The 14,302-nt window shown below is 39.0% G+C and overlaps 1 protein-coding gene across 4 annotated transcripts in view; it reads left to right on the top strand.

Moving 5' to 3' along the window:
* The window catches only part of LOC120900529 (neural-cadherin-like), a 267,774-nt gene that overhangs the window by 203,265 nt on the left and 50,207 nt on the right, over positions 1–14,302 (top strand). For all 4 annotated transcript variants that reach the window (XM_040307637.1, XM_040307636.1, XM_040307635.1 and 1 more), the window contains one exon: positions 3,824–3,967. In XM_040307637.1, coding sequence (XP_040163571.1) covers positions 3,824–3,967 — 144 coding nt within the window. The remainder of the gene's footprint in view (positions 1–3,823; positions 3,968–14,302) is intronic.

Here is a 14,302-nt window from a genome sequence, read left to right as displayed (position 1 = left end):
TACAGTCACGAGGGTCCGTTTTAATGGACGGTCGTAAAACAAAATATTATTCCTTTCCAAAATCAATTAGCCTCGCACTCGGTGTGTTTTGTTTCGGCATGGGTCGCATGAAGGATAGGAGATGAAATGACCACACGACAGTACCCACCCAGAGAACCATTTTCAATAATTGAGTCGACGGAGGGAGAAAAAAGGAGAGAGAGAGAGAGAGAGAGAGAGAGAGAGAGAGAGAGAGAGAGAAAGAGAGGTATAGAGAAAGAGAAGAGGGGGGAGACATTAAGAATGGAAAGGAAGACAACAATAGCGGATGCTGGCAAGCAAATATACATAAAAAATACGAGAAAGTATCTTGCCCGACGCTAAATAGCAGCATCATCAATGAATGGACGAGGTTGCCGAAGACGACTTCATGTCACGTTAATAAAATGTCTTTGTTTCGAGTGGTCATGAGGCGTGGGGCAAAGATTCGCCACCATCCGGGTTTTATTTTTATCTAATTTGATGCGCAGCGACCAGTCGCCTTTAGAGATGTTTTATCTGCCAGATCGCGCTTTTTATTACCATTTGTATCTATCAAGCTATCCTTGCAAGAGTGCGACGGAAATAAGGCACATCGATGGGGTCGGCGGTGCTATTGTTGGATTGATTGAAACTTATGGCAAGGCACAGAACATGGCAGATTTGTAGCTGTGACCTATTTTCCTCCAAGTTCATCCGTTTTTCCTCATATTGCGTGCTAAACAAACGTTTCCATCGTGACAAATGCAGCTGTCAATGGATTGCCATTAATTTATATTGTCATGGAGGCGCCTGGTGCTTTATCCGTTCATACGAGTAACGTTGTACTGATTCCACGCAACGGTTAAGAATCGTGGACAGCAAACATTGCACAACAATTACACTGAAGGATAGGAAATGTAATAACTCTTTGATCAATGCAAACAACTGACAACACAATGTTCTTCAATATTTAGAGTCTGATTCAAAATGCTACACGAATAGCGAATGTTCCTTCTGATGTCACTCGTTTATTTGATTGAACGCACGTTAATAAAAGAACCACTTCAAATATTCAAATATACATATTTTGTCATCGATGCCATTGAAATTATACATCAACACTATTTTACAATGAATGTTTCTGGGAAAAAAGCATAATAATTGTTTTTGTTTTGCGTTTTAAAATATTAATTTCAATGTATTAGGCAATTTAAACAGCAAAATAAATCTTTCCGTTCGGAGCTATAAATAGAGCTAAAAATTTCATGCTACAAAGCAACTCACAAAGCAAAGCAAAACTTGCCACGAAATTATTTTGACTTCATTTTATTAAATCATTTGCAAAAATCCTTCAGCGATTATTTCATAACGCAGTCAGCGTATACATGGCTTTAGCAAAAAATATCGCATGCATCAGAGGAACGACACACGATACAAACGCCGCGCAAGCTGTTGCATCCCGCGATAAAAAGTGAGTAATTCAATTGTGCCATTTTCACCTGGCCTGCTAGAAGCAAGCAGTTTTGGTATGTAGCACTCCTGCCGATGCACCTGCCATTCGGATTTGAGCAGAAAGAAGAATTGAAAAATAGCACATACAGCAAACGAAGTCATATTTGACTAAATAATTCATTTTATTTTATAACCTTCGCTCGCAATGGTGCAACTATTTCACCAATCTTTCACAGTGCCCTCGATGTTAGCATTGCAACATTCAATTGATCAATGTGTGACTGGGAGAAAAAAGATACATAAGAAGGAATAACACACACTGACCGGTTTATTTCATTTTGCACTCGTTTTAATGGCATCTGCATGAATCTCTAACGATTGTCAGTTATAGAACCTTGTTTAAGCATTAATTCCAGGAAAGCGTTTCAAGGATAGTTTCCCTTTTAAATTTTAAAATTATGCTTTAACAAAAAAGGAATGGTTTTACAGTAAACATGTTTTATTTACATAATAAAAAAAGAAAAGTTGTTCCTTAAAACATAATCAAAGGCTTGAAAAACCTTAATTATGCTACAAAAAGGAAATTACAAAGAACATTTGGCTTAGCATTAGTGTTTGAAATTCATATTCAAAACAGCAACATTTGCTGAAATAAGAATATTGTTCTAGTATCGTGTTTGGCGAAAAAATTGCTCAACCAAACTTCTTATTTGAGAATATTTTGTGCAGATTTTCTTCACTCTTTTTATCCGCTGTCAACTTGTTTATTGACCATTCACGAAAAATGTATTTATGTTTGTCATTTGGCATTCAAAATCCGTACACGAAAAAGCACTACCCTTTTTATAAATATTATGCAATTGTTAATTATTCGATTCACATTCAACGCAAAGAATGTACAAAGATAAACAAAACAAAGCAAAAGCAGGCACCTTCGCAACAACCTTTTTGGTTTCAGTGTAGCTTTTGTTTCACAATATGTTTTTTCTTATTCTAGCGCAGTATACATAGTACGGTAAATACAGACATTTTTTTGAATTTGAATTTTTTATAATTAATAACCATTGAAAGAGGTTTGTAATAGTTTATTGCTACAAGCAACAAACGCTTTATAACACAAAATGTATAAAAAATCACTTTAAAGTGGGTTGCTTTTGACTTGCCAATAATCAAAGTCTATTAATTTGAAAAAAAGAACAAAAACTGGATTAAATGAGATAAGTTTAAAATTTAAAGCGACATAAGCGAAATAAGATAAAGTAAAACACACACATTACATTATCAGAAAAACTAAAATTAATAAAAGCTACAACAAGAAATTCCAAATTGAGCCCGGATAGCGACGGTTTCTTACCATCAATCCTTGCGTCGTACTTTTACACTACTTGATGGTGTCGTCTCTCGAGCCACGGCATGGCGTACATGGCCAGCGTACGAACGGACGTACGAATCAAAGTCAGAAATCATGGTAGTAGAAAATGGATTTTAAATTGTTTTAAATTGTGCTGTGGGCTGCACTTCTCGTCACACATTGTCCATGGGGAGAGTAGCGAGAGGGCCAACACAACTCACTGTATCATGGTACCGTGGCGATTGCAATTGCACCGAATCACAAGCTCAGCTGGAACGCGCGAATAACCGTACGCTAGTGGGTCGATGGATATCTTTGTCTGGATTCGGTCTGGTCTGGATTCGGATTTGTGCCGGAAACCAACACAAAGACACACACACATACATACTTACATACACCCTGTTGGCTTTCTGCCCCTTTGAATCATTCTAAGAGAAAATCTAGATTCGAAGACACATTATGGATCCATTCCCACCGACAACGAAACGGACCATTGGATTAACTGGAAGCTGGATGAGGTTGGTCAGTGAAGGTTTCGGTAACGAAAAAACATTTTTTTCCATTTCAACTTTGTGCTATTCTTTCTATTGCATTTTACTTTTCTTTAGCGATGCCGGTGCGGCATCTTTGTGTAACCACTTTTTTATACGTTATGTATCTTCTCATTTCAATTACAATGGTTGGAAACCGTAATGGAAGTAGGAAATGTGAAATTTATCGCTACCAGTTTTTCATTAGTGGTCACGGATTATCGGGAGCATTTGGTCCGGAATCGGTTGCGTGAGTGACATATGCGATTGCTGTTTGGATGCCAGATGGAACACGACATAAGAAGCAAAATTAAAATATGTTTCCATTAGTTTTTCGTTTCTTTTGATATTCGATTCCAGATAGGGTCCAATGTTGTGGCGTATTCTTTAGTGAATGCTGTCGTAGCTATATTTTTAGCGCACTGTTCGAGTGCACCACTTTAAACAACTAACTAACGAGTACATTTTGTGTGTTTTGTTTTCCTTTCAGTTACTAAATTCATCAAAACAGGTATTGCCGACAAGAACGACTACCCACTCTATTTCGAGAAAGTTATCTATGAGGCGGACATCGACGAGAATGTGGAAATCAATCACAACTTTCTTAACGTCACCGCAAAGACGCACGGTGAGGGTAAGTGTTTTGATATAGTTTCGTGAAATGCTATGACAAATATCCTCAAACAAATGTAAAAAATCGAAAATATGTTTTGCCAAATATTTTCCTCTGAATTCAAACTTGTTTCTATCATTTCTGATAAGGGCATCTAAGCATGAACCCCTGAACATGGACGAAGCGATCAGCCCTGTGTCCCAGTAAAAAAAGCTTTCCTCATTTTATCCCAAAAGTCGTTGTTTTTCCGAAACCCGTGGGAGTGCACGAAGCCGGCCTGTGCGAGAAGTCTTGTTTTCTTTCACTTTCTGTGCACTTTCCTCATTTGGGGTCCGCTTTCGTGAGTAGCCTTCAGCTGTAATGCATTCGTGTATGTACGTCTTTACATGACGTATGAGGTTTTCCTCTGTTTCTTTGGATGTATGTGTGGGTGTTTAGGTGAGGTTGTTTGTTAATGTGTGTGCGCGAAGGTACCATACCGTTATTCGTACTTGCTACTTTCTAGTAAACAAACAAAACTTTAAGTATGTTTACTGTTTTCCTCCACCAAAGCGAACTTCACTTTTTGGACGCATTCTCAATGCTTGAAGCTTACAAGCTCTTCAGTGGCTGTTGTTTGTTTGGAGATGAAACGCACTCGAAGGGAAAAACAAAGCATTTTAGAGCAAGATTTTTTTCCTAACCCTGTTCGTTTTTTGTGATGTTTGTAGTTGTGTACTTTCTAAGAATGATAAAATTAACCAACTCAAAAAATAAAATAATAGTTGAAATTGGGATTTTTTTTTATTGAATGTGATTGACATCAAACCTTCTACATTGAAAACGTTAAGTACGATTACACGTAGAGATATTTATTTATCTCTCTTTAGTATTGATTCATATTTGAGAAAAACGCTTTGATAAACCTGTAAGACACTCATTATATCCTCTCAAATTTGATTTTTTTGTCTCTTCGGTACTCTCACATACCTAACCATACAAGCTTTGTGTTTAAAAGAAATGTTAATTAAACATTAACCATATCTTTAAAACAATCAGCATGGCTAGCACTTGAAGAAAGTTTATGGTTGAGCCATGAACAGCAAATCTCGGAACTTTTCTTCTCTTGTTCTGTAGCGAACATCATCCACAAAAATGGTATGCAAAAGCAAATAATGTTATACTCTATAAGTAATCCAAGACGCAACGTTGATATTTGAAGATTTTAAAGTGAAATTTGCACCCAGTCTGTGCACATTGTGCTGGAAGAGTAAAGGTTGTCAGTTGACTTATGAAAAAAATGCGAATGCCACAAGACGGGAACCATTCTCGGAAAAGCATTCCTTGCACTACCGCTGAACAAGAAAGGAAAATATTTATCACTGAAGAAACAAGCACGACTCTCCACACCACCCAAGAGACACGGTATGCGCTCTCACGCAAACACATCTCGCACGCAAACATGCTGCGAATCAATTGGATGGAATGTATTCTGGGGAATTCTGTTTTGCAAGTTTAAAGAACAGTTTCTGCTAGCGCAAGAGCTGATATCTTCAGCTTTAAGGTTTCGTTTTCGCTACGCATGAACTAATGTTGAATAAACGATGCGATAGAAAAAGAATGCCACATGCTTAAACAGTGAATGCTTTTCATCGACCACAAATGTAAACGAACGGGAAGGTTTATTTTGGTGATCGTAAGCAGGAAAGCCTAAAAATATAGAGTAAACTGAAAAAGAAAAAAAAACACAATCGGGAGGTTGCTTGTGGGAAAATAACACAGATGCTTTATAAAAAAACCGCTCTTTGTGAATGTGTACTTTTCCTCGTTTGCGCTTGAATCAATTTATTTCGATTTCATTTCAATTTCCAAACAGCTTTTCTAGGCAGAACCAACTACCTTTCGCCCGCAAGTATGATGTAAAAAATGCTACAAGCGTCTTACTTTTCCTTCTGTATTTTAACATTGGTGAGCGGAGATCGAGTTTGTTCAAAGATGCAGAAGGCAGTAACAAGGAAATACGATTCGATTGGATTATTAGCATGAAAAGCTTAGCACTAGGGTGACACCAGCTCCAGCCCAACGTGGCACGCAAGTGGAACCACACAAAACTTGAACGCCAAACACCACCCAGCCAGCAATACAATTTCTTCCAATGCCGGTACGACCGTGTTTCCACAATCACCAAAACCTTCTGGTCGAAGCCGTAATAATGTGAATTTAAATAAAAACCTTCTGGTTGTAAGCGTAACGCTGCTGCCTGCCCTGCTATCGCATACTCGAAACACGCGTAAATCGATAAATGGAATCAAGCTGGTGACGTGATATTAAAGAAATGGGGTCATTTTCACTGGCACGGATAGGATGCTCGGTGGAAGGTAGGCATTAATTTAATAAATTAATCCTTTTACGAAAGTCACTCAAGGCTATGACCATGGTGTGCACGAGGGAGCGATCAAGCTGATTTTTCAATCAGTGTAACTATGCAATCCACTTCGCTGCTATTCCACTGCCAGTGAGTTAATGTGCCGCCGGCTTTCGGTTAAGCTTGACTGGCTTAACCATTATCGCGCTGATGATTCGAAAAATGTAAAAGAAAATACGAAGATGGACGCCGAGTATTGCTCCGTTTCTCCTGTCGCGGTTGTGCCGAGCATTGTTACTTAAGCGTAAATTGGGAAAAGGGATGGATTTAAATCGAATAACGTAGCACAAGCTGCTCAATGGTAATGAACAAAATCCTGTGCTATTCCTCATTCCACGGTTTTCCATTTGGGGCACCCAAACAAGTTGTCAATTGGAGCCGAGACAAATTAGTTACCCTTTTGATGTGTTTTGGATTTAAGACGGATGAATATTTTGATTTGTGTAGCGTTTTTTCCTAGAACCTACCGAGCTCGCGTGCGTGCGTAAACCGACGAAAATTAATGACCGTATAATTAATCAGGTCTTAGCATTACCATTAAAACCTGTTAAACGCACTTATTCCTTCAACCATCTAATGCGCTTAGATGTTTTGTAGGTGATGTAATAGATTCTAGGAAGGGTGAAGTAATGTTTCTTCATGAAGTGGGAAGGTTGGCATGAAGGCAACTGATCTTTCAACCGTTACTGATGCTAATGACACAATAAATTCTATGAATGTATAAAAGACGTTTACGGTAATGTTTTAATCTGAAAATATTGCAAACTCTTTTGATCTGACGTAATGATGACTTCCTTGGGTGGCATCGTCATGATGATGAGACTATACTTGCATTATTGAAATCAAGTGATGTTTAGTTTTTTTTGCATTTGATAAAGCTTTTCAATTGATATTAAAATTATTCAAATCTTCTGGATTCAGAATCTTTTTCAATTTCCTGAAATTGATTTGAATTTTCCAGTTTCGAAAATCATTTTGCATACTTCATGAACATTAATGAAAAAAAAGGACGCCTCAGCGAAACAAAATAAATATAATACAAATGATAGATTAGCCAACTGCAATAACGATCCTAGCACAGTTACAATGTAACCTGCATATAAGTTTAACATTCTTGGAAAATGCTTAACCAAATTATTTTTACTCATTCGCCTACCCATTCATATCCAAACCAAATCGCTGCCTTATAGAGAATATTTTTTTTTGTATTAAAATTTGTATTTATGCTCGTTCTGATTATGTACTAGTTACAACTAGTGGAGGTATAAACTAAAGACTAATATACTTTGAATATGAAGTTACTTTACTAAAAAATTATTGGAAGATGTTTGATTAAAAGTATGAATATTGAATGCCTAGTTAAAAAAAAGTTAAAATTTAATTCAATTGTACCTAGCATTTTGGAAGCGATGCCTATGACACTTAGTCAGAGTTATTTAAGATAAACTGACAGAAATATTTAAGATAAACATCGAACGATAAAAATTGACCAAACGAAATGGATTAATGAAACTTGAGTTCATTAAAACAATTATAATATTGTAGCAACAACTAAGTTCATCCGCACGGAGGTAAACAATAATGTTACTTTCATTTACACGTGGCTGTAAAATTGTATCATCTCTGCACCAATCTTGAGAAGCAGCCAGCTACACATCCTCACCATCCATGGGTGCAATATTCTCCGGAGTGGATCGGAATAGCATCACTCCTACTAAATTAAACTTTCATTAAAACACATGCATACAAGCCTAGATAAACAGACTCGTGCACGCACTGTACGATCAGTTTTGCAAGAAACTCCCATGCCTTTGAGGCGCGGTACATAAACCGACGTGCTCGCTAAACCCATCCAATTAACTTCAAACAAGGCAAGTCAGTACGTGAAAAAGCGACCATGTGTGTGTGTGAAAAGCACCAACAAAGGTAAACTTGATATGGACATAATTTCAACACACGACACGTTCCTAGCTGCCAGAAGTTTCCACCGCCGTACGCAACAGGCATGCTCGAAGATGCTGCGCGCGTATACACACCGTTCTGGTCGTTAATACACCCTCCGTTCTGCAGTGCTTTGCAAAGCACGGGAGTAGATGCAAATATTCTTGAGCAAAGTGAGAGGACGAACAAAGCATGTTCGGTTCGCAGGGAAGCACACACATAGTACAGCTGGGTGTTTTAATTATGTACCAGTTCAATAGTGGCATGTTTCAGATTGTTCCAAACATTCGAGCTAAAAGAAAAGCACAACTCTTACAATATTTACCTAAATTGGTTGTATCTCAGAGCGATAGAAGCTCGAAAAGCTGCTGCAGTACAGCTGCATAGCATTTTCTTAAGCTGCTCTTTACAAATATCTACTTTTCCAAAGCGCTCTTGAATTCCATGAAGAGGCTCACTCCAGGAACCATAACTAGGTAAAAGTATAACGTATAACGCAACTAAAGTATAACGTAACAGCTCAAATAAAAGGATTACATCGATATAACGCTAAAGTCCGATGATGGTACTCTTGTCTGTAGTTTTAACTGCAGTGTATATAGTCAGTGACGCGTCTTTCAAAAGTGCATGTTAGATTTTTGAATTGCCAGAAACTGAGTCCGTTGGTGCTTGCTGTCGGAGGAATGAGGCTCACGGTACGAACAGCAAACATCTCCTCGCATATTTTAATTAAACTGTTTGTTATTAAATTCCCCTTCAGAGTCGTTTCCCGCGCCAAATAAAAGATTTCCTGCCACTGTACCTTATAATTAGTTTGCTAAATTCCCTCGTCTTTCCTGCTACCGTCAAATTTCATTTGATCTGTGAAGCCATCTACAACGATGTTGTGTGAATTGTATTTGCTGCTGGTTTAACGAATCTGTATGTACACCACCTCAGAGCGAGTTTGTTTGTGTACATGCATACACGGATCGAGCACTACCGCAAATATCCCATTTCATGCTTTTCGTCCAAGCTGCAAACCCATCTACCGTTAAGAAATTTAACAAATTATTGCCGAGAGTAATGTCCAGTAATTTTCTCAAAGGTTGGAGCAATGATTCAAAATAAAACTGAAAGGCGCTCGTATAGACGAATAGCCGGTATTTCAACGCTACCAGTAATTGAAACGTATTTTCCTGCAAAACATACAAAACAAACAACCCGCTGTTCATCCTTACCCATCTGCTCATGCATTGCTACTTGCCCGCCCTTGATTGGGTACCTAAAATATCATTTCGATCTTCACAACGCCGAGACTAAAAACGCCATAGCACGGAACAATACCGAAGCTGTGTTTCGGTTTGGTGTTCTAGAAACCATGGGTCATCATCAAAATGGGTCAGGTTGCCGCATCGAACCTAGCAGTAACCATTCCCATGTACATCCGCTCGTACATGCGTCCCATCCGGTTACGCTACAAAATATTACCATTAAAAGTTGTGCGATTGTGAAGTCATTGCTGCCATCTTACCAGTTCTAGTACCGCTTGTAATCTTTGGTAGTTCGTTCCAGAATCCTACTTCCTACTAGTGTCGGTTGTGCAAGAACTATCCCCATAGCTTACCGAACCTCGGTCCCGAAGCAAGCAATCGGCTTCCTCGCCACAACTTCCGCTTCGAGCACACGAACACGGTTGTGACTTCCGCTCAATTCGAGGACTCAAATTTGCCAAACACCAAAAACGCGCACTCATGCCAACTGGTACTGCTCCGGACGCTGACAAGCCGGATTCGAGGGAAATCAGTATCTTGTCCTTGGCTCGTTATAATCACAAGCGGTACGGTACAGCGTACTATCGGGTCAATCCGTCTTCTGGTGAAGAAAACGAAACGGCCAAAGACATTCAAACCACCACCAGAAGGAGACGATGAATGAATTTGCCGCGCACTTGGATAAACATCAGCTTCTGAGTGGGCCCGTTTTTGGTCTAGGGAAAGTTTATAATTACGAAAGCTGAATGAACTACCGCTGAGCCATGCGAAGCCATCGCGGAAAGGACGGAAAGCGATTATGGTCGCTGGAGCGGACAAGGTTTCACTTCCCACTCGAAACGAAGCAAACGATGTGACGATGGGATTAGTGTTTTTGTTGCCCGTCGGGTACCAAGAACTCTAGTGCTACATTAGCACAAAGCTGCTTAAGGTGGGTGCGGGTAGCGGAGGAACATATAATCCCATCGAGTTACTGGTTTGAGTTTTTTTCGTTCCAACAGAGAGACCAACTGATGGCAGAGGTATGCATGGTATTAATTAAAAGCAAACGATGGATAGCAGTAGCAGGGATAAAACACAAAAACATCCCTACACGTACCCCATACAAGGGTGTACACATATAAATTCTTGGAATGAGAAGCAACCGAAGGTTGTTGATGTCGTAACCCGTGGTACGAAATTGCGAGCAAATATTTATCGGCATGTCATCGCAAATCTGTCCCTACCTTGAGTGAGCTGTTGACTTATTTGAAAAGGACGTATCATGATGTTTACGCTGGTGGATTGTCTTCCATCGAGAATAATAGAAAATGCTATATTCATCAACAATAAACGGTAACCGAATCTTTCATCGAGTAAGTCAAACGCCTATTTACAATGTATCAAATATTTAAAAGCAACATTTTGTCAAAATATTTACCAAATGGTCACAGAAATTGTCACAGAAGCAAAACTGATATGGTTTAAAGAAAGTTGTACCAAAATATTTTTATATTAATTGCCCTCCACAAGGAACGAATAACGTTACTTGGTGACTGGTACGTACGTTTGGATGTATTGTTACGAGATAAAAGGTAAAAGATGCTGGGCAGATTTAGTTCGAAAACACTTTAATAAGGTACTATAGGCATCTTACATACTTAAATTACACACAATGTGAACGATGCTCGTAAAGGTTAAGTGCTAACGGTAACGCTTGTTTTTATCACTTAAAAGCATGCATTTACTCTCCCATTTATTCTCATCCTATCGGGGGAACCAAGATTCTCAGCGACATACTTTTCTTCTTCGAGCACATCGTTTGTTTTGCACCGATCACTCCACCGATTCTTTATGAATGCGTCCATTGTCCTTCGTTGGCATAGTTCGTTTCAGATACTATTTCACATGCGAGGAAAGTTAGTAAGATCTAGGGAAGAAAAGCTTTTCTAACCGACTGGTTATAAGAAAACTTATTTAAAAAGATAATTACTTCATTAACTATTACTTAATACGTAACATTAATTAGAAACTTAAGCTGGGAAAACGAGAATGACAAAAAAACACCCTCCCACAATCACACACACTTACTGATGGTAGTACTTACTACTGATTAAGCAAGGACGCTGCAGCATTCAAAATAGTTGTTTATGCGCTATTTAGATTATGTGGTTGAAGTTGCCTTATGTAAGCATGAAATTTCACACAATTCAGGGTGTCAAGCTATCTCGTATTTAATGTATACCAGTTGCTTCAGCATCGTGAAGCATTGACCACCTGCATCACGATTTGCTCAGTGTCATAGATTTTCAAAGTATTTATGAAAAGCAGAATTTGCTGATGTAAAATAACAAAAAAATAATTCCAAGACAACACAGACGCAACTGAAACGCAACACCAGATGGAGTGCTGTCAGCGGTTGAAAATTGAATTTTTCAATAATCGGTCCAACCCATCCCATCGCAAACGAATCCGTTCCATCACCGGCGTTAGCTTCCAAATGGCGTGAAATGAACGCATCTGTTTCCGTGTCGTTGACTGGCACGCCCGATGGTTATCCAACCCGTGTCCATCTCTCTGTCAGCCTTCTGCCTTCTTCACAACAACCCAACCGACTTGTAAATTGGAATTATAAATCAACAGCCGTCGCCCAAAAGCTCACAGCCCGGCGAACGACGACGACGACGCGAACGATGTTTTAATTTAATTATTTTGATAACGATTTTCCGTCGCTGCGAATCGAATTTCCTTCCGAAAAACAGAATTGGGTGGAGCAACAGCAAAAAATGGGAAGGAAATTGAAGACACACAAACCTGGGAACGAATGGAAACAAGGAGTTGGGGGTACGGTTTCCAGTAAAGCTTGATATAGAAGTTGCCGTGTGAAAAGCATGGATTGATCGTCTCTTTACGGACACGATTGGCGTCCCTTTGCTTCAGGCATGGAACAACCGAACTGGAATTGGTTGTTCGTAGGAATTGAAGCGCAAGGAGCGATTATGCAATGAAGCAATGGAATACACAGCTTAATGTTATCAAATATTTATCTTCGATTTGAATTTGTTGGTTCATTTATAGCAATTACAATCGACGGAAAAGAAGATATTTTGAAGATTATGATATTGATGTAGTTTCATTTGATGTAGTTTCATTTTAAGGGATCCCATTTTAGTGCATCATGACATGCAGTATTTGGTAGTTAAATGTTTTAATATAAGTAAAAGCAATTGTTAAGCTTATATTTTCTCAAATAAGCTAAGCATCACAACAGTTCAAAATTAAGGGAATTAGATAAATTGAAAGCATTTTCTATCAATTACATAATAAGCATAAATTAACATCAGTCGTTTGAAAACCCATAGTTTGTAAAGTATTTCAATAGGAATAACGGTTGTCCCTTTTAAACATTTTCTAACAAAAATAAGTGCCTTTGAAAAATTGAACAATTTCAACGTGAAACTAAACATGACAAATTGATAAAAGTGTCATAAATTAAAATGATTCCCAATCACCATTGCAATAGCTTCTCATAATCTTCATCTCTCTGCTGAGTCACTTGGGCTTGCAATATCTCAGCAAAATATCGTTTGATCATTCGGTCGCTCACGCTGTACGTTAAAATTTAGACCCCGCGAGGTATACATTTCACATTTCAGAACCGGTTTTAACCGCAGGCAGCCTTGTAATTAACCACAATCCTTGTCATTGTCATCCATCAGGCATTTGTTGGCCACTGCTGGCAGGTAATGTTGCAAAATCGGCTACCATTAATTAAGCACGCAATTTTGATAATTACAGAGTATTATAACCATTTATTATAACCATTTAAATAAATATCTGCACCTGGCATTGAATCTACCCACTTAATCCAAAAGCCAGTAGAAGAGAAAAATAATCCGCAACCATTTAAGGAGACACAGGACCGACTCGAAAACGATGGCCTTCAACCATGACTTATCATGTTTCGGGTGTGGGGAAGCACAAACATCACAAATTGTTAATCGTTTAATTCTGATTCAAATGGCGTAATTTATTTTGTTTATATTTGCTTTTATGCCCGTCACCAACATAGAGCAGAAAATGCATGGGCATTTAAAGCGATGGTACATCCTGCTGCGACTTCAAAGTCAGAAAACAGCTACACCAAGACAAAGGTGGTGCGCATTAATAACGATTCTAATCGCCATTGCAGCTTCTACTGCTGCGACTAGTGCCTAGGCACAGGGTGTCGTGATTTGTGCAGAAACAAATCTTCCAACACTAAGCCTCTCTCAAAGACAATCTGCCCAACGCTATCCCCCAAAGCAAGCTTAAGCTCACGCCTGATGAGTTCTCCGTGCTAAACGGTGGCACCAGAAAATTGCAGAATAATACGAGCAATCAAGTGTGAATCTTTTACAACTTCCTTGCGACAGCCAGGGTAGCGGCAACAGACCGCAAACGTTCGGTGGGAACAGGAGGCCGCCGGAAGCAGCAGTAGCAGACATTTGCCACCTTCGTTTCGAGTTGCGGTTATTACCGGTGCTTTTACTGTAGCCGTAAACGACACATTTCCCTCTGGTGCTGCTTTTAATATTCGCTCATTTTGGTTGTAAATTTTACTGTGCCCCACACTTTGTGGTATGATGAAGTTGGGAAGTAGTTTAGTCAAATAAAACTTCCTGTTTTGCCGGCAGTTTCTCCCTTACCAGGAAGCAATAGCCATCATAATAAACGAATTAGTAAAACTGCACCAAACAGCCACTATGGAAGCAAGATGAGGCAAGCACGGAGAATCGT

The sequence above is a fragment of the Anopheles arabiensis genome, chromosome 3 (genome assembly GCF_016920715.1).
Source record: "Anopheles arabiensis isolate DONGOLA chromosome 3, AaraD3, whole genome shotgun sequence".
NCBI lineage: Eukaryota > Metazoa > Arthropoda > Insecta > Diptera > Culicidae > Anopheles > Anopheles arabiensis.
Note: the sequence above shows the minus strand (reverse complement) of the source record. Positions and strands in the feature narration are given on the sequence as shown.